Raw genomic sequence first — 19,058 nt, forward strand, 5'->3', positions numbered from 1 at the left:
TCATAAGAGGCTCAGCAGCTAAAGCAGCACACCTGGGTCTCCCAGCCTATTAAAAGCAGCCCTTTGCTTCACCTGCTTCACTAAACATTATTATTTTAAGCAGAGTGGTGTGATTTATGTAGGCATTGCTGTGTGACAGGATGACTTTTCTTGCACACCCACCAAATGAGGGCGCACATGCTTCCACGCCCACTGGTGACTGCACACATCCTTTCAAGGAAGCATTTCATTCATCCCTAACAAATGGAACAAAACACTGTGCAGCGTGTTCAGGTTTGAACGTGGCCCTGGCCTCTCTCTGCATCCACCTGGCACATGCAACACACATCCACTCCCTGCTGAACTGCTTGTATTTGATGTGTTGAAGTTTTGGTAAAGTTTGAATAAATTCCACTTTATTTATAGGAACATTTCATCTGTGGACTCCTGCTTCCCCTCTCCTTGAGCCAGTTTGTGACGGGAACATGACATAAGAAAAGTAATTTATCCCTTTTTGATTCTGTGTATCTGGCGCTCATCCAGTGAGTTCACACTTGGCAGAAACAGACTGAATTTGTCTGGAGAACTTTGGCTTCAGCCAAGTTAGATAAACACACTGTGTCTCTGTCAAAACAGCAGTGTAGTTGTGGCACCCCTGTGAGGGAATGACCACATGAATATTATTTTGTGTAAAACACTCATGTAACGGGACATTTTTCATTGCTATATGTATTTATTTTCAGTTTCTTTAAGAGGATAGAAAATCCATGTAACAGGGATTCATTTTATGTTAGAAAGCAGTGAGGGCGGAACTTTGGTGCTTGCTCCGGGGTTTCGGGGAGCAGTAAGTGGAGCCCACCTTCCGCTGCTTCCTCAGACACGTTCTGGAGGAAAGCAGAGACGCATCGTGTCTTCCTTACTCTGCTCTTCACCTGCTTTTACAGGTCGGTACACGGTGCTCGCACCGAAAATGTTGTTTATTGTCACCATGGTTACCCAGGTTAATGTGAATGGGAGAGTTAAGGCGGTCCGCCAAAGTTATTTATATGTAAACACGGGAGAAAACCAGAGGAGTGTCCCGCGCGACCGCACCGCGAGCCCGCTCGTTAGGTGGAGCGCTCGTGAAGCAGAGTCAGTGCGCTCCTATGCTCTGTGCAAACGTGTTGTAATGCTCCAATCAAATCAGTTCTGTGAGATGTGAATGTTAATAGTTCTGTTAAAGTGACTGAGTAGATTAGCTAGTGTAACACAAGCACTCTGAGCAACTCTGTGTAGCTAACAGAGGCATTCATGGGTTGATTCAACAAGCTGTGTTTCATGATGCACTAAATAGTGATTTTGCCAGTAAATTACTGGAGGGAACAAATGTAATGTATTTACCAATGCTGTTATTGAATAGAACTGTTTAGCCAGTAAGACACTGCAGAAGACAATGTGATGTGTTTATTGATATGATAAAAGGATGTAGCTGTTATGGAAAGAAGTGTGAACTTGAGAAACTGAACCAGTTAAAAAGAGTATATTTCACTGATGTTGTGAAATAAGTAAATGTAATTGATGTGAATGAGGAACCAGCTGAACAGTATATTGAAAGCTCATGTTTAGTGTTTTATAGCATTTATTTGTGTGAAATAAATCAGACTCAGACACGTTGTGGAGGAAAGCAGAGACGCATCGTGTCTTCCTTACTCTGCTCTTCACCTGCTTTTACAGGTAACATATTTGTCATCGAGGTCTTCATCCTTGGGACCCGTAACATAGTAACTTCTTCATTGTTATACTTCTATAGTTTTCCCATTTTGTGAGCTGTGGATGTGGAAAGTGTCTCAGTGACACATCCACATGAAAACGGCGTTACCTTCGTTCATTTGCACGTCAAATGAACGAGCTGTTTGGACTTTAACGTCACAGCTGATGCTTCGATACTCGACCTCAAGAGTTCAGCTTCCACTCAGAGGTACAAGTACACACAGCAAAGATAAACGTGTACACAAGGTTGAACCCACAAGTGCACAGCTCCGACCAGAGATGGGAAGTAATCCGATTACTTATTTCAAGAAACGAGTAAAGTGAGGGATTACTATTGCAAAAAAGGTAATTAGATTACTGTTACTTTCCCGTAAGCACGCTGCGTTACTGCGTTACTAAAACCGCAGCTGTGTGCAGATGAACAATGGATAATCTATCGAGTGTGGAGAGAGTGTGAGCGTGCAGCGTTTAAAGCGTGGAAGCACTGACCTTACTTTGAGTTTGACTCTGTAAAAAGTGACAAAAACATTAGCATCTGCTGTTCACTGCGTGGGAAGACAACATGCTCACTCACTATGTGTTAATGGGCATGCTTATTTATAACTTTGATAAAATGTCATAAAAATAATTCCATGCCAGCTCACCATTGGTGATCAGGTAGTTTCTGTTCCAGTTCCAGTCCCATAAATCATGAAGTTTGCTGCCAGAAAAGCTTCAAATCTCCTTTGAAAGCTGTTTGTGGTCTTGATTGTGGGAGCTTCAGTTGTCTGACTCCAGCTGCCACACAGTGCTCACTGATATCATTTGCAAAAACCCCAGTGTGACAATATTTATCAGTGAAGCAGAAATCAGGAAATGACGACTTTTCTTTGAACATTTGCTAAGGCTAAGCTGTGCTTTCTACCACAGTTGGGAATTTCCTGGTTTACAACAAATTATTGTGTCAACACCGCATAAGATTTCAAACTACAGGAAAATCACTGGAGTTATAAGAGGCAGACAACGACACACACACCACATGCATGCTGTTGCTATTTATTGTGGATTAACCTGTCAAGGGCAAGAACAAAATAATTCTGCCTCAAATACAGGAAATCATAGCTTTCCTGTATTTCCTCCATTGTTGGCATGCTGGTTAGTGCTGTTGCTCCACAGTAAGAAGGTCCTGGGCTAAATTATCCATGAATGTAAACGGCTGTGTGTTTCTATCTGATAGACTGGTGAGCTGTCCAGGGTGTACCCTGCCTGGTAACCTATCACTTCAGGGTTATTTCCCAGCCCTGCTGCAACCAGGATAGAGATAGGAGGATGGTAGTTGTTGTAGACCCATTCAATTTCAATTGAAGGATTAAAATGTTCCAGGAGCTCAACTTACTCCATCTGAACATGTTTCAATCGTGTTTTATGAACACAACATGCAGGTTTACTGAATATGAAAAGGTTGTGTTGATTTAACTCAGTTGTTTAAGTTTCTGCCAAAGCAAAACCTTTGTGTGCAACCAGTGTCCACTATTGAATCAAGTAAATCCAACATGTTTTTGTCAGTGCAAAAGGAGTTACGGTGCCTGTATTCCTGCACAATATTGTCCCGGGAGGGAGGAAAACTATCTGGTGAAGTTTTGGTTGATTTTTGGGTTTTGCTTGACACTAGGTTGATTTTATCAGTGAGGTTTGGATTGTTTTCTTTCTCTAAGAGAGAGAAAGATGGTTTTATGCTTGGACATGTTTGCAATGGGCCCCAGTATTTGTTACTTTATTAGTATTTTATTGGTTGCGTTTGTTTGTGCTTTTGTTACAGTGCACTGAGATAAGAACATCTGAGAGGTGTGATCCACCGGTGGTGATATTTTAGTATTTTGTGAGTTCCCGATTTAACAAATCAGCTCTTTAATCCAGACCTGAGAGGTTGAACTTTAAAGCGCTATAAAATATTCTTACTGGAAACAGTGGCAAAGTGTTTTTCTCCATGATTATAATGGGCTTGGGAGAAATTCACTTATATGTGACATTGATCACATGAGAAGTCCTGAGCCTAAAAGGATTGCAGCGAGTCAATCCAGTCCAAAAACAAGGAGCTGTTTTCCTTTAAAATGATGACGTCATCTTGCTGGTGATGGAGGCTCGAATAGGCTGCGTGTCAGACTCCATTATCAGCAATATCTGGTATGAATGTGTGTGGATGTATGCATGTGACTGGACTGTGACGGACTGACGACTAAAAGTTTAACTGACTTGATACTGAGACAAAAACGGTGCCGACTTTAGGATTAGTGAATGTCCACAACAATTCACCCAGCCTGTAGAAGAAGGGTGGAGGTTTTGTCTTGCTTTGTTTGTGCAGGAGCAGAAGGATGACAGAGACTAAAGGGGGAGGCTGTAGCTTCACATGAGTGTGAGCTGCAGACTGAACCCTTTGGTTGCTAATGTTGAGTCACTGATGTTTGCATTAAGAAAATTGTGTTTTATTAGCTGTGTTTTAATTAAGGTATCACATTATATTGTTGGGAATGTTAAATGCTAAAGTGAAGAAAAGCTTTGATTTCACTCATGACTGAACATGTTATTATTAACCATAGCAGGCCACTGTAAAGAGTCAATTAACTGTTATAGAGGAAAAAAGGCCAAAAACTCTGTTAATACCTATGAATAACAGGCAATGATAGACTTGTCACATTCAAAATAGAGATATGTAATAACAAACACGGGTCCGTGTCATTTAGGTTCTCCATTGAAATAGTCAATCATTTAGAAAAGTAGAATATATATATATATGTCTCAACGCTGTTTCTCAATAATATTAAAAACCTAAAAACTATTGTTGTGGAAGATAGAAGTCACTGTGACAGCCCTCTGACTGTGGAGGACGTTTGTAATCCTATTCCTGCACTTAAGGCCAACAAATCTCCCGGCACAGATGGTTTAACTGCAGAGTTTTATGAATCATTTTCTAATCTCCTGGCTCCGTTCTTACTGCAGCTTTTCATAGGAAGTGTAGAGAATAACATCCTCCCTCCTACTCTTACTCAGGGTCTCATAACACTTATTCCAAAGCCAAACAAAGACTTACATCTTATTGATAATTGGAGACCCATCTGTCTGCTCAATGATGACTATGAGATTATGGCTTTAGTACTTGCTAACAGAATGAAAGAGTTCTTGGACACAATTATCGATGAGACACAATCAGGCTTTATGAGAAACAGACACCTTTCTAAGAACATGAGATTGGTTTTAGATCTACTTGATTACTCTGATTTGGTATCTGACTATAGCTTCATTCTCTTCCTGGATTTTTAAAAGGCTTTTGATACAATTGAACATCAATTTATTTTCCACTCTTTGGAAAAATTTGGCATTTTTCTGTAAAGCTATCAAAACCTTGTACACGAATGGCAATAGCTCAATTAAAATGATTAAGACTCCACCCCGAGATTTGACCTGTTATACAAGGAATCAGCACAGCTGATAAGGAGCTCATCATCAGCCAGCTAGCTGATGACACCACACTCTTCTTGAAGAATGCAAATCAAATCCGTCCAGCCCTTAGTGTTATTAGTGATTTCTCTGAGGCATGTTAATACTTTTAGCTATTTTATATCCATAAATCAATGGCGTGTCCAGCGGGGTGTCCAGGCCACCCCCCCAACCAGACTGGCCACCCCAGGTGCCACCCCAAAGGTAAAACAATAAAATTCAATCAAATATCAAATGTACGATTATGTTTTCACGGTGAAGCTCAGATATCCGAGTCTAAGTGAATGCAGCATCGGCTTCTGCGCTATGCGCATCACGTTAGCAAAGGTAGGCGAGCCAAGCACGAAGGACAACACTGCAGGAAACAATTTTTCGGTGAAAGAAAATGAGGACAGAATAAATGTCCCGGTAAGTAATATTAAGTTTGTTGAGTTTAGTAAACTTCGGTGAAATTAGAATCCCAAGGAAAAAATAACACTTAAAGAATTTTTGCAGCCGTCGAATATTTCAGACAGTATGCTACTGAGGGCAGCTAACATAAGAGTTATGAGTTATAAGATGCAGGTCGATGTGTAAAAATAACTCAGTTGTTTGGTGGTGGCTATGGCGGGGCTTCCACAAAGGCCAGCAGGTGGATGAGGGAAGGGGAGGCAGGAGGAGAGACCCGAGGCAGCCGCCAGTCCGAGTGTCAGGTGAACTGAACTTCAGGTAAGAAGTTATGACCTGCAGTCTATCTGGGTCAGATATAAACTAAGTTTAGGTGGAGTTTATTTTCGTTGTGCTGACTTTTTACCCTCAGTTGCAATAACTCGTACTGCGTTCTAGCCAGCTTGATGGAGTTTTTATACAGCTGGGTGGGTGCTATGATGTTACTGATAGTGAACTTTATTTTATTCATGCCAACGGCTCCTTAAAAAAATGGAATGGTCCCTCATTCAGAGAAAATATTACACGTTTCGTATTGAGCTGAGAAGAGACGCAGTTTGTCCCGGACTTTAGCTAGAATGGAAAAAGACACAAAGCTGGAGTTATTCTGTCGTTACGCTGCACAGCTGCCTCTTCTTCTCTCATTCTCTCACCCTCTCTCTCCTGCTGCTACTTCAATCATGAAACTGATCAATGATCAGCTGATCGGCTTTTCTCTCTCATTTATTTATCGCCCACTTTGCTGGGTGATGTCGGTTTGTATATGTGGTGAGAGGGAAACATGAAGATGAAACCAGGAGATGTCCTTACTGAACCATCAGAGCTGAACAGGTGATGGAGAAACAGGTTTACCTTTTAGGTCACATGAATGAGTTGAAGGGAAGTTATGAACTGTTTCTGAGAGACAAATAACACCAGGATCCTTTTCTATGTAGCTGACAGCTGGTAACTGTGCAGGGGTGGATCTAGCAAATTTTTGCCAGGGGGCAGGTAGGGCATTAACAGGGAAAGGGGGCACAAAGAAATACTTTTCTTTCTTATTCTCATTTAAAATATCTAGCTTTTATTAAATAATTATCTGAATCTTACAACCAAAGTTTTTATCTGACGTAAAATGTATAGAAATCATACATATACCAACAAAACTGTACATCACTGTCACAACAGCATTTGTTTTCATTCAAAGGCTTTATGGCTTTAATACCTGGTGGGCCGGTCTCTAGTCAAAATGCCCGATTTTCTGTACCGGTCCAGTCCTGCAGGTTAATACTGGCAGTGTCACCATGCCAGCTGACTGTATTTCATCATCAGCCAGTGTTGTTCTTTATCAATATTACCAAAGTTTACCATAAGGCAGCATAGAAAGTATTTACTTGCTTTCAGGTTTTATTCAAATATTAGTCTTTTCAGTTGTTTCCCCACTTTTTCCCTGTTTCAAAATCAAACACCAGTTTGTGAGAAGATTATCTTCTTTTTTTAATAGGCAGATAAAGTTTTGCATTGGCATTGGCTAATTTGTCAATTGTTTGCTACAAATGTTCGTATTTTAATATTAAAAAATGTTTTTGCCCAAAACATATGTGCACTATATGTCAGTAAAAACACTATGCAAATATTGCTGTCCTTGAATGCTGAGTAAACACTGACAAAGCACTGATTGTATCTCTTGTACTTTATCAACGCAGTATCTAAAAACTTTGCACCGGAGTGGTTAAAATCTCATTCTAATAAGAGTTAAAAGCGCATTCGGTTATTAGGTTTACAGGATTATTGAATTATGGTTAATGGTTGGTAGAATTTTTTTTTAAACATTATCTGCCAATTACATCTGCCACCCTTCTCCAAATCTGTGCCCCTACCTGGCCCCCCCAACAAAAATTTTCTAGACACGCCACTGCCATGAATGTAAGTTTATTAATAAAACACCATATTTCTGCCGTTTTATAAGGATATGAATTGTACATACAATCAATTTCAGACTCAACCAACAAAAAGCCTCTCAGAACAATATTTATATTGTAACAGTTGCTATTGTAATGCAGTGTATCACCACATGGCGGCGCCTCCTGTCTCACGACTGGTGTCACCCCCTTTTTGTTCTTCTTCGCACTCCTCCTGTAATGGATGCTCCCGTGTGTACGCGGACTAGTGTGCTCTTTAGTAATGTGTGGTAGAGGTAGCACTTTTATTTTTGATATTGTAAATAAATGAGTACTTTTTGGAAAGTCAGAAGCTGTTGCTCATTCGCTATCCACCTGCACACCTCCGCGGCTGGCTTCATCTCCACTGCACGTTACAACTGGCGCCCGAACTTTTTCCCCTTGGACTTCAGACAATTTTTGCATCCCGCCGAGGATTCTTCTCTTCTAGCACGTGAACTGTCTCGGAAATCCCCCCAGTTTTGCGGACGCTCGGACGTTTTCTCCAGCCATGGCCGCAGCCTCAGCTCAGGTGGGACCCGACTAATTTCTGGATACCGTGGTGTGCCGCTGCTCCGCTTAGGAGAAAGAAAAAGAGAGAAGCTGACTCCGCGACGCGAATGGACTCCGTGGATTTGTTATTTGTTGTTGCTTTCGTCTTCTAAGGATTAATTCTTCTGTGGAGAGCCTGGACATGAACATTTCTGCTGGCTTTTCATTCCCCTTTCCCTCTGCTGAGACTGACTGTAGCACATGTAAGTGATAGCTTGGCCGACTACAACCGTTGGTGCTGGTCTTCGGCTCAGTATAACGAAACGACTTAAAACTAATCTTGCATTGAGCTCTAGTGTTGCAGACATGCTATTGTAATAACATGGTTCTGATCACTCCAGTCTAATTTCAGTTGTTGGGCGAAATTTTATATGTGGTTTTTCTAAATTTAATCTTGAATGCATTTTTGCAGTTTTGTCTTTCTAGTCTGACCTAACTGACTCTTTTACTGCTATATCAATAACTGCGCTGTGCCCTGGAGCGGCTTAATTTTTTTGAAATCGCAATGGCACACTGCCCAGACGACTCTGACTCAGACATGGAACTTACCTCGTTACCTATGATAGGTTTGTAGCTTGAACCCATCCGCTGGAACGTTGGAGACAATATAATTACACTGCAAAGCAAGACACAAGTAGGCAAGCTTCTTCATGTTTCTCGTGCACGGGAGAAAACCGGACAAAGCGCCGTCCCTTCGCTTAACCCCAGTTGCTCTCGTCCGTTCTCCCGTACCACTGTTCTTTTATTGAGGTTACATGAATATGCATAAGTTCATTAACATATGACGTCTACATACAAACAAAGAGTACCTTGCCTGTGTATGTGGGTGTGTGTGTGTGTATGTGGGTGTGACCCTGTGTAGACTCTGGTGCTAGCTGGTGCCAGGACGTCTGGGTCCATCTAACAAAAGGCTCTTATACTTAAACAGATATACGTGTGCTTGCTATACCATAAATCAAAGATAAACTCTCCTAGGGAGTGTGATCCATGCCAGGACACTGTGCAGAGGAATGTATGCACCCCCCTCTACACAGAGTTAATACAGACCTCTTTTAGGATGAGACATCCTTTCAATCTACCAATGATTATATACTTCTAAGCATATATGAGTAAATGTTTCTAAGCATAAATGACAATCAACAATACAAAATCTAACATTCCCCCCTTTTTGACGTTTATGCTTGAAAAGTCCCCAGTTACGAATACCTAATGTCTGACAGTTTCAATGCAAACATTGTTATATTCAGCATATGTCAAATCACCCTAAATTACTGAAAAAATACACAGTTTAACAAATGTATTAGCGGTTATCCCTAGGGATGAGTACCGGTGTCCGGTGCCATGATTGCACCGGTTCTGACATAAACGGTAGTAACCAGACCGAAAAGCAGCGCACATTTCGGTGCTTTATTTCGGTGCTTTTTTTTCCTGAGCTGTGATACACTTCTAGCCAATCATTTTACGTTTCCGAGGATAGTAGGTGGGTCCAGGTACGTACGTTCTTTTATGCAGAGCTACAGATTAAAAATGCCCAAGGCAAAGCGGTCAAAAATCTGGCTGTACTTCACAGCAAAATATGCAAACTCAGCAGCAACAAGTGCTTTAAGCTGATACTGTGATACTGTCAAAGGAAGTAACACCTCGAATCCGATGAAACACCTGGCGACGCATAGCGTTTTTTTTTTTTTAAAGCCGAGAAATGCGCCGTATTGGATGGCAGCAGCAGCCGTTCTTCTCTGCGTGAGTAGCTTAATGTTGTTCGTGTGTAATTTACATTGAGTAGGCTAACCACGTTATTACATTAATGCATGTAAGGTGAACTAGCAAACATCATCATAGCTACATGCGGCTGTCTTCTTGTTTGATGACAGATACTCCCTTCACCCTGGCCAAAAAAGCTAAAACGACCAAAGAAAAAGTGGAAAACAGCTAAATATGAGAGGTTTTTGGACAAAGTTTGTATTTTTTCCATTGTTTAAGCACTGCTTCCAGCTAAGAGTGATACCATATATACCCCATAGCTGCAGAAAAGGCTAACATTGTTATCTTTTTACAAAAAACCAGCTGAATATGAGAGGTTTTTGGACCAATTTTGTGTTCTCCATTCTTTAAGCACCGGTTCGAGCACCGTTTGAGCACCGGCACAGTTTCAAAAGTACCGATTTGGCACCGGTATCGGATAAAACCTAAACGATACCCATCCCTAGTTATCCCATTCAGTGATCTCATCTCATGGCAAACTGCATCCTACAAGCAAACAAAGAAATTGTTAATTTAATAGTGAAAATAAGAAAGTAACATTTTCAAAACCATCTCAGCTTGGTGGTGTTTTCTCTGGGTGTGCACATCACATGTCTCTCTGCAGAGTGGTTTGAGTTCTGCAGGGCGTCATGAATGTCTCTTCCAGTTGTTTCCATCACTGTCCATAGGACCAGAGTCCGAATGTATGTAGAATAAACATTCAAACATACTAGTTAGTTTTGTTGTTTGTCAACATGGGTCTCAGCTATTTCCAAAGCTGCAGACCTCTCAGCACTCTAGTTTTATGGCCTCTACCAACCCCCACCACCTCATTCAAGCCTTCGTCCTGTGAGGGGGATATTTATGACTCCTTCATTGTCCACGCTCTGCAGAGAAACACCTCTGTGGAAAGGGTGCAGGGTTCCGTTATCTTACTGCTGTTGTGATCCCAGCAGTCTTCAGGGTATCATCATATTCACAGTACAGTGGCACAGCATTAGGTGATGTTCATAGGAAACTGCTGTCATCACCACCATAGCTTCTGGTTCCTGTGCTTTTCACAGAATCATGATGTCATCATCGAACTCCTTCTGCGCTGTCGATGGAGCCTGGCACGCTCCCGTCATCCCTCGAGTTTTCCTGTCCCTACGCTGCTGAAGATGATCTCTGATCCTCCTGAAGTCTCTCTCCTGGCCTCAGCTCCCATCCTGTGGACGATCCTCTTAGGCACTCCTTCTCGTCATGGATAGTCCTGATTTTGGGCCTGCTGGATCTGTCTCAAAACACTCAGCTTCTCTGCCTTCCTCCTGGTTCTGCTGATTCAGCTGTCACGCCTGGCACTTGGTTGCCCTAGAGTTGATCAGAGGCTGGAGGTTGAAGTGCGAGCTTACCCTACGGGGGCTCAATCAGCACTCCCCCCTCACCACCGAAACAACCAAGTGTGAGATTTCTCTATTGTGCTGTCTTGAGGGTGCTGGGGTTTCCTGGGACCTCGACCTCTTTGCAGTGGCTCTGATAAATCCAGGAGGGTCTCTCCGCTATTTTGCAGGCAGTTTCATGGTCCTTGCTGTGGCTCCAAGGTCTGATCTCATGCTGGGCCCCAACCAGCTTGACCTTTGACCTCAACCACTGCCTGGGCTATGCCTGGAATGTTTCTCGCTTCTCACTGCTGCACCTGTATTTCAGAAAGACTTCTATTTGGAGAGCATGTCAACAATCATCAAACCACATTCTTTAGTTCAGTGAACTTCACTAATAGGCCATCAAAGCCTCATCTGAACATGGATGCACCACTTGCATAGATTTAATACTTGTAAATAAACAGCTAATCACACAAATCACTGCAACAATAATAGTAAACATTGTTTAATGTTAATTCTGGACCCCACTTCTTGACGCATGGACAACCATGCGTCAACTCACCAAACCAGGATCCCTGTCTTAAAAACTGGCTCCACCAGGAGCCTGCATACAATAAAATCAACTTCACTCTTATAAACAATATATCAGAAGAGTAATAAGCATTCAACATCAGCAAGACAAGTGTCATGTGCAGGTTTTCTCAAATCGGGAAACTACAATTATTTCCCTAATTTGCCTCAGACATGGATCATCCCATGTGCTCAGTTAACATTAATGTAATCAATGACTTCTCTTAAGCAAATTCACTCCACTCATATATCCCTATGGGCTCAAAGTGGCCAGCTAAGAGCCCATATTCAACTTTCCCATAAACACCGTAACCTCTTATTTGTTTTACTCATGTCACTTGTCCGCTTGTGCCGAATCCTCCACAGCATTCTCAAAGAAACAAACATTAGCAATACACATTGACTGTGGTCAGACGGAGGTCAGACACAGGTCAACAGGTTCCAGAGGTGCCATAAAAACACCATAAAGGTAGCCAACCCTAGCTGTGGAAAGAATGACAGTCACATATAAACCCAGAAATCCTGTAGTAGGAAAACATTAACTAATCCTCTTATAAATCACATGATCAAACACATGATTAATCATCTGCTGTAAAAAGAAATGTAAATGTTAGCGCTGCGCAGGTGTGTACACTTTCTCACAGTAATGTCTGTGAGCAACACAAGTTAGTGGATGACACACACATAGTAAATTCACAGACAGAAAAGATGGCATTTAAAAGATTAAATCGTCATGCAACCGCGAATGTTGCTGTCATCTTTCTGCTCCTGTAACAAAAAACACATAAATTCATCCACCCTTTTGTCCTGTCTAGGTGGAGGTTAACCTTGAGTCGTGGTCATGTCCTGTCAGCTTTTACCAGTCAGTCAGTTTGTTCTTTATTTCCATTCATTCATTCATTCTTTGCTGATAGTGGAACCTGTCGTCGCATTTAGTTTCCACTTCCAGCAAAATGACGTCATTTCAAAAAGAAAAAGAACTTCTAGATCGGATTACCTTGCTGAATCCGGTTTAGGCTGGGACATTCATTTAATAATTGTCCCAAATAAGTGGCTTTCTCCTGAGCCCATTTTAATGTGGAGAAAACTCACTTGTAAGGCTTTCTCGACAGGTCGTATAGCACTTTTAATTTCTGACGTGCAGATCTGCTTAAAGAAAAGAAATAGACAAACAAAATCAGTGCCTGTTCAAAAGATAAAATGAAAAATAACAGAGATTATCAAACAAAACTTTCAGTGCACTGTGAAAGTATCAAAATAAAAAGGCCTTGTTAAGTCATGACACAAACTCCTCATCTCAGGAGGGTAAATCATACCATTAGCATGGTTCATCATACCATCATACTAATCGGCAGGCTCGACTTCACAACAGAAGAAAAATCATCAGCTAGATTCACTCCAAGCCAACCATCAGCTGCACAACACACACATAAGCCTAATGTGTCTTATTAGCTATGAGTTTAATCACCAGGTCTGTGCTCTTCACTCATTTAGGCCACAGATCTATTTTATTCAATTTTCCTTTTCCCTTCATCATAAAACATGTGACATGCTGTCATGCACCTCATAAAAGAAGTTTGTTCTGACGTATTCAGAGTTGTGTATCTAGATACAGAATTCACTCGCACATCAAAGCAGGAAACTCAGTGTTTTAGAGTCTCCACTCAACACAACAACTCCAACACATCTCATTCACTCGTGCTAGAATTCAGTCACCTTTCATTAATCTAAAACCGATCAACTAATTTGCATATCAGCTATTAACCCACTAAGTTGACAGGACAACAGGAAAGCATGTTCAAAATAGTATCACAAAAATAGAATTTCCCTCATACAGTAAATTACTTGCTGCATTAATCAAGCAGGAAGCTTCTCCCAATTTACCATTTTAACACTAAATTTATTGTCTGATCACTGGTTAGTCAAACCAGGATCTTTTTTCCCCCACAAAGGTTAAATTGTTGTCCTGCAACCTAGAGAGTCAATTTTTTTTTCTTTAGGATAAATTCAGTATTTGATAACAAGTGTCTGCTAAATTGACACTATTTTACACTGATGAAAGATAACAAGCTAATTTTCATTGCATGGGTGTTTGTGTTATTAGGCAGGTCTAATGCATGTCTGTGGAGCTGCATCTCCAGCAGAGCATGTTCTTAAACCTGCCTTTCCTACACACTTCTCTGCTATTATTTAATCATTTCTTAACTAATGTGCTATGAGTCTTCATGAGTTATTTTGTGTTTGGAATTGTTAGTAGGGTTAATGCATGTTCTGCTTGTTTGTGTGATTTTGTATGTTTCTATTTGTTTCAGACTCCGTCTCAATTTTCCAACTTAAGCAGTCAGTTTTCTTTTCCCCAGGTTTGCTAACCCAAATTTTGATTTCCCACATTTAATAACAGCATTCCTCTGTGTTTCCACTTTCTCTCACTCTTTTGTCATCTCACTCTCTTGTCCTCTCCCACTTTCAACAGTCCACAGCCGGCAGTTCTCCTTCAGCTTTGTCCTGTGTTCAACTGTCTCTTCTTGCCATTTTACTCCACAGGTGGCAAATGTCAAACTCCAACAGTCTCCTCAGTTCTCCTCAAAAGTTTTCTTCACATGCATAGTGAAGTTGCAGCTTGTTGGAAACACAGTGCCATTCATCCGATCAGTCAGGATGATGGGTTTGCTCTTCTTCTCTGGTGCTGTTTGTCCACATTGCTGCTGCTCGCTGGGACTCTTTGTTCAGGACTTTGCTGCTGTCTCTTTATCTGCCATGTTATTGCTTTGGAGCTGCATTCCTTGTCTTCAGGGAGGTGTGAGCTTGCTTGTGAGGTTGAGAAACACATGGTGCTGTAAATAAGTCAGCCAGAAACTTGGCCTGAACGTTTCCAATGATGTTAAACTATAACTTTCTTCCGACCGCTGCATGTGGAAAATTGATTCAGGTCTGCTTTTCACCTGAAAGTGACAAACTAAGACATGTTCATTATCATCATCACTGCTTAATCAACACATCTCTCTCTCTCTCTGTGTTTGTGTGAACAATCCTTTCTTAAAAGCAGAAAATGACATTGTAGTTGTTTTTCGGCTGATCAACACAAAACCTTTTTCCTATGATTATTTTTCTTCGTCTACAATGTAATTTGTCTCTTTTTCACTCTTTTTTTTCCCTTTACAATAGCTTGTGATCCGCAAAATCACTGCTCTCACTCACAATCAGAGGCAATTACTTTTGCACAGTGCACAAAAACACTGTGATGTCAGACACATTCACACTCACTTTGTCATCTGCATAAATAAATCATATGGCTGGAGATATGTGCCATGGTGATCCATAGGCATGATCACACGTTTATTTAATTATTTTCAACCCAACAAAACAAATAAACAAAAACATGATGCTGATGCTATGAACACTCCACACACATGAGTCAAGATGCAGGAAAACTGCTCATGGAAACGCTGCACACTCCAGTTATCATATGTCTGTGAAGGTTCTCAGTCATCCAGGTCATCGTAGTCAAAGGAGCTTGCAAAGAAAAGCGTCTGGACTTCTTTAAGTTGCTTGAAGACGTTTCACCTCTCATCCGAGAAGCTTCTTCAGTTCTAAGGTCAAATGGTGGAGAGTCCCAGATATAAACCTAGTGGGAGTGACCCCGTGACCCCCACAGAGGGACAAAAGGACCCCCTGATGATCCTCTAATCACCTGAGCCAAGGTGTGAAATTGGGTGTGGGACCCAATCAGCCAGAGTTTCGTGTGTGTTAACACACACCCAGGAGTTGTTTGCTCAAACACTCTAAGAAATATCTGTGCTGTTAACACAGTTTCATGCTTCAAGAGACACTCTTTAAAGCCTCGTGCTTTGGCACAAACAGCTGGCTTTTCTTTCTCCCTCTTTTCAATGGCTTCCATCGTCAGCACTACATCAACGAAGAGGCCATCATCTGGTTTCCCAAAATGTCCAAAGATTTTCTGGAGGGCATCATGCTTGGCCCACCACCGTGTCTCACCTATTGGACTGAGGCGTCTGTGTCTTGTGTTTTCGGTTTGTTTCTCCCACAGATCAACCCTGTGATAGGACTCCTTGATGAACACAGCTATGTCATTAAGTAAATTAAAGAGTGATCCACTTTCAATGACACTTTGTGTTGTGTCAGCAATCACAAGATTAAGTATGTGTGCATAGCACCACACATGCACATGAGTTGGAGACTGGGCAGTCATAAGTGCTGAAAAGCCTTTGTACTGGCCCTGCATATTTGAAGCACCATCTGTTGCATTCCCAATGCACATGGCCTTGTCTAGATTCAGATGCTCTAAAACTCCGGAAAGCAAGTTTACAAAGTACTGCCCCGTGGATGCTTCGCACCTCACTATGGAGACAAGCCTCTCCTGCACAGACTCAGTAACATACCTGATGATTACTGAACACTGATCATAACCTGTGATGTCTTGGGTTGTGTCTAGCTGAACAGAAAACATCCCAGCTTTCTGGACATCACTGGCGATGCTCTCTTGAAGGAGATGGCCAAGTGCATCAATCACTGAGTTGACAGTTGTTTTGGAGAGTAGGGTGATGAGAGATCCTCTACCTCTTGATCCACTGGTCTGATGCAACTTCTTGCTTTTTTCAATGTAGTCATTCAAATGTTCTCCAAGGCACATATCATACTTGCCTAATAACACAATCAGTTCCAGAAAGTTACCATGATCGATGGTGTTATCACCTAAAGTGTATGCAGCCTCATTCTCCACATGCCTATAGCTGAGTCCCCTCTTCCCAAGTACTTTGATCACATCCACTATACGCTCTAAAACTTGCCGTCTCTTTTTCACTTGTGCTCTGTGAGCTGACAACTGACTGCCAGCAAACAAGCTCCTGATGTTGCCTTTTGAGCACCTTAAGAAAAAAGCTTCAGCACAGGTCTGGTGTGTATTGCTCTTTTCATGCTCCTCTGTGCGCAGATGTATATGTCGCCAGTCACTCATGCCTGTTATAAATGTGCTGGTGTCAGTCAGCCTTGCAAATGCCAGACACACAAAGCAGAACAATAAATGGCGTTCTTTGCAATAAGTAAGCCACTTCCTGTTGGTGCCATCTTTACAGCTGAACACCCTCATCACAACTGCACTGCTACTGTTCTGCTGTGGGTGGTAATCTAAGAAGGCCTGTAATATGGCAGGTTCAGGGCGAGCAAAGTCATCGATGCCCTGGCTCTCACTCTCCTGCTCTTCCATCTCTCTCTCTTGCTCTTCCATCTCTCTCTCTTGCTCTTCCATCTCTCTCTCCTGCTCTTCCATCTCTCTCTCTTGCTCTTCCATCTCTCTCTCCTGCTCTTCCATCTCTCTCTCTTGCTCTCTCTCTTCCTTTTCCTAAATCCCTCGTTTTGCACAGTCCCTGGTATCAGTGCTCAAACCTTTTGTGTTTGTTTCCAACAAGTTGCCCACCTCAGGAAACAAAAATGTGTTCTTTTACTTGTCAGATGAACATATGAGACACTTTGACTCTTCAGTGCAGTGTGGAGCCTAACAAAGATCTGTTTTGTGTCCCAGCTGATCAGCAGGAGGAGGAGAGTCTGACGGAGCAGCAGAGGAACATTTTCAGCTACTTGGACTCAGCTCAGCCACTACAGAGGAAACAATGAGCTCAACACAGAAGGTGACAGACAGAGCAGGACCATATGACCAAAGATATTTATCACCATATACATTTGAACATTTGCCATAACGATGTAGCTGACGATAGAATTGACACCAGACAAAATACTTTACAGCTGCACAACTTTATTAAAAACCCATCAATGTATTTTCACTGAAACAAGCAGCTGTTGTTTATGTGCATTAAAGTTATATAAAAATGTAACAGTGCAAATGCAAATTCCTCGCTGACAGTTTAACCAAAAGGCGTTTCCAGTGGAAACTGGCCGACACATCCTGAGCATAACCATGTATAATATCCACTAAACTTCAGAAGAGGTTATACAGTCGTGGCCAAAAGGTTTGAGAATTGCATAAATATTGGAACCTGGAGAAGTTGCTGCTTAAGTTTTTATAATAGCATTTTGCCTGCACTCCAGAATGTTATGAGGAGTGATCAGATGAACTGCATCGTCCTTCTTTGCCATGAAAACGAACTTAATCCCCAAAAAGCCTTACCACTGCATTTCATTGCTGTCATCAAAGGACCTGCTGAGACCATTTCAGTGATCGTCTTCTTAACTCAGGTGAGAATGTTGGCGAGCACGAGGCTGGAGATCATCATGGCTGTATCCCGATTCAGGTTCTGCAGCTTTAAAGTCCTCAAGGGCCGCGTACTCAAAGACCTCTAAGGCCGAAGTGCGAGGCTCGTAGGCTCGTGAAATGGGACGTCTAGCCTCCGTCGCGCTGCCCAGGTTGCCTAGCAACCATGATACTAACAGCTGGAAACGTTTCATACAGCTTTGTTTGACAGAAATGAAGGAGAACATATTTAGTTCATTTGTTTCTACATGAGCTCTGTGTGATTTGATGAGTATCTGAGGCTGAGACCACAGGACTGTGAAACATGATTGTTGGGCTTCATTTCTGTGCTGAACAGTCGTTTAAGATTAGCTGTAAATAACAATTAGCTGATGTTGTTCATGAGACTAAAGTCATCTCACTGTGGTAATGTAAATATAATATGGCCAATATTATAGTTATTATATTAATCACTTCACTCACAGACAAGTATCTGTGACAGTGTGTATATAGATGTATCATATATAAGAGACAAATATTGTTCGTTTAATATGTTGGTACTAAATTTGGCTCAATGCTTACATATATGTGTAAAAAGCAAATGTAGGAGCTGTGATAACTGTGTCTGATAGAATGAAGAGTAGACTGATATATGAAATATTCCTTTATTGGGTGAGAAAATCAGACCATGTCATAACTGCTGTAAGTCACACAGAATAGATATCAGAGCCTTAAACAGGCTGACTTCTGCTAAATGGGTCAAACTGGGCAGAAAGTCTACAAACACATAACATCCTTATAGAATATGATGTAACACTATAGATCAACTTAGCTCAGAATATATAAAGCATATAAACAGTTACAGCAATATGATGCAACAAACACAGCAGCTACTGATCCAAAATACTCAAAGCTTCATAGAACTGAAACCAACATTTATTTTTAGCTCCATCCTGCTGCTGATACAGACTTTAGGTTTCTGAACATTAAACTTGTTGCTGCCTTTCATAGTGTGTAACTTGAAGGCCCTGAGTACTTTCTCCCACACTGAAAACACTGGGATGATCACATTATTTGAACATT

At 41.6% G+C, this 19,058-nt stretch overlaps 1 protein-coding gene across 6 annotated transcripts in view; it reads left to right on the forward strand.

The window, feature by feature from the left end:
* Positions 1-846: 846 nt before the first annotated feature.
* LOC308398346 (uncharacterized protein) overlaps positions 847-19,058 on the forward strand; it is a 178,563-nt gene continuing 160,351 nt past the window's right edge. The window contains exons 1-3 of one of the 6 annotated variants that reach the window (XM_080884921.1): positions 1,522-1,692; positions 10,904-11,280; positions 17,310-17,415. In XM_080884921.1, the coding sequence (XP_080741047.1) occupies positions 17,398-17,415 (18 nt within the window). In that variant the 5' untranslated portion in view covers positions 1,522-1,692; positions 10,904-11,280; positions 17,310-17,397. Of the gene's footprint in view, positions 924-1,521; positions 1,693-4,995; positions 5,911-10,903; positions 11,281-17,277; positions 17,416-19,058 lie in introns of those variants that run through there. The other 5 variants (XM_080884923.1, XM_080884922.1, XR_013971929.1 and 2 more) reach the window with 5 other exon arrangements.

The sequence above is a fragment of the Rhamphochromis sp. 'chilingali' genome (assembly GCF_963969265.1).
Source record: "Rhamphochromis sp. 'chilingali' genome assembly, chromosome: 1".
Lineage (NCBI taxonomy): Eukaryota > Metazoa > Chordata > Actinopteri > Cichliformes > Cichlidae > Rhamphochromis > Rhamphochromis sp. 'chilingali'.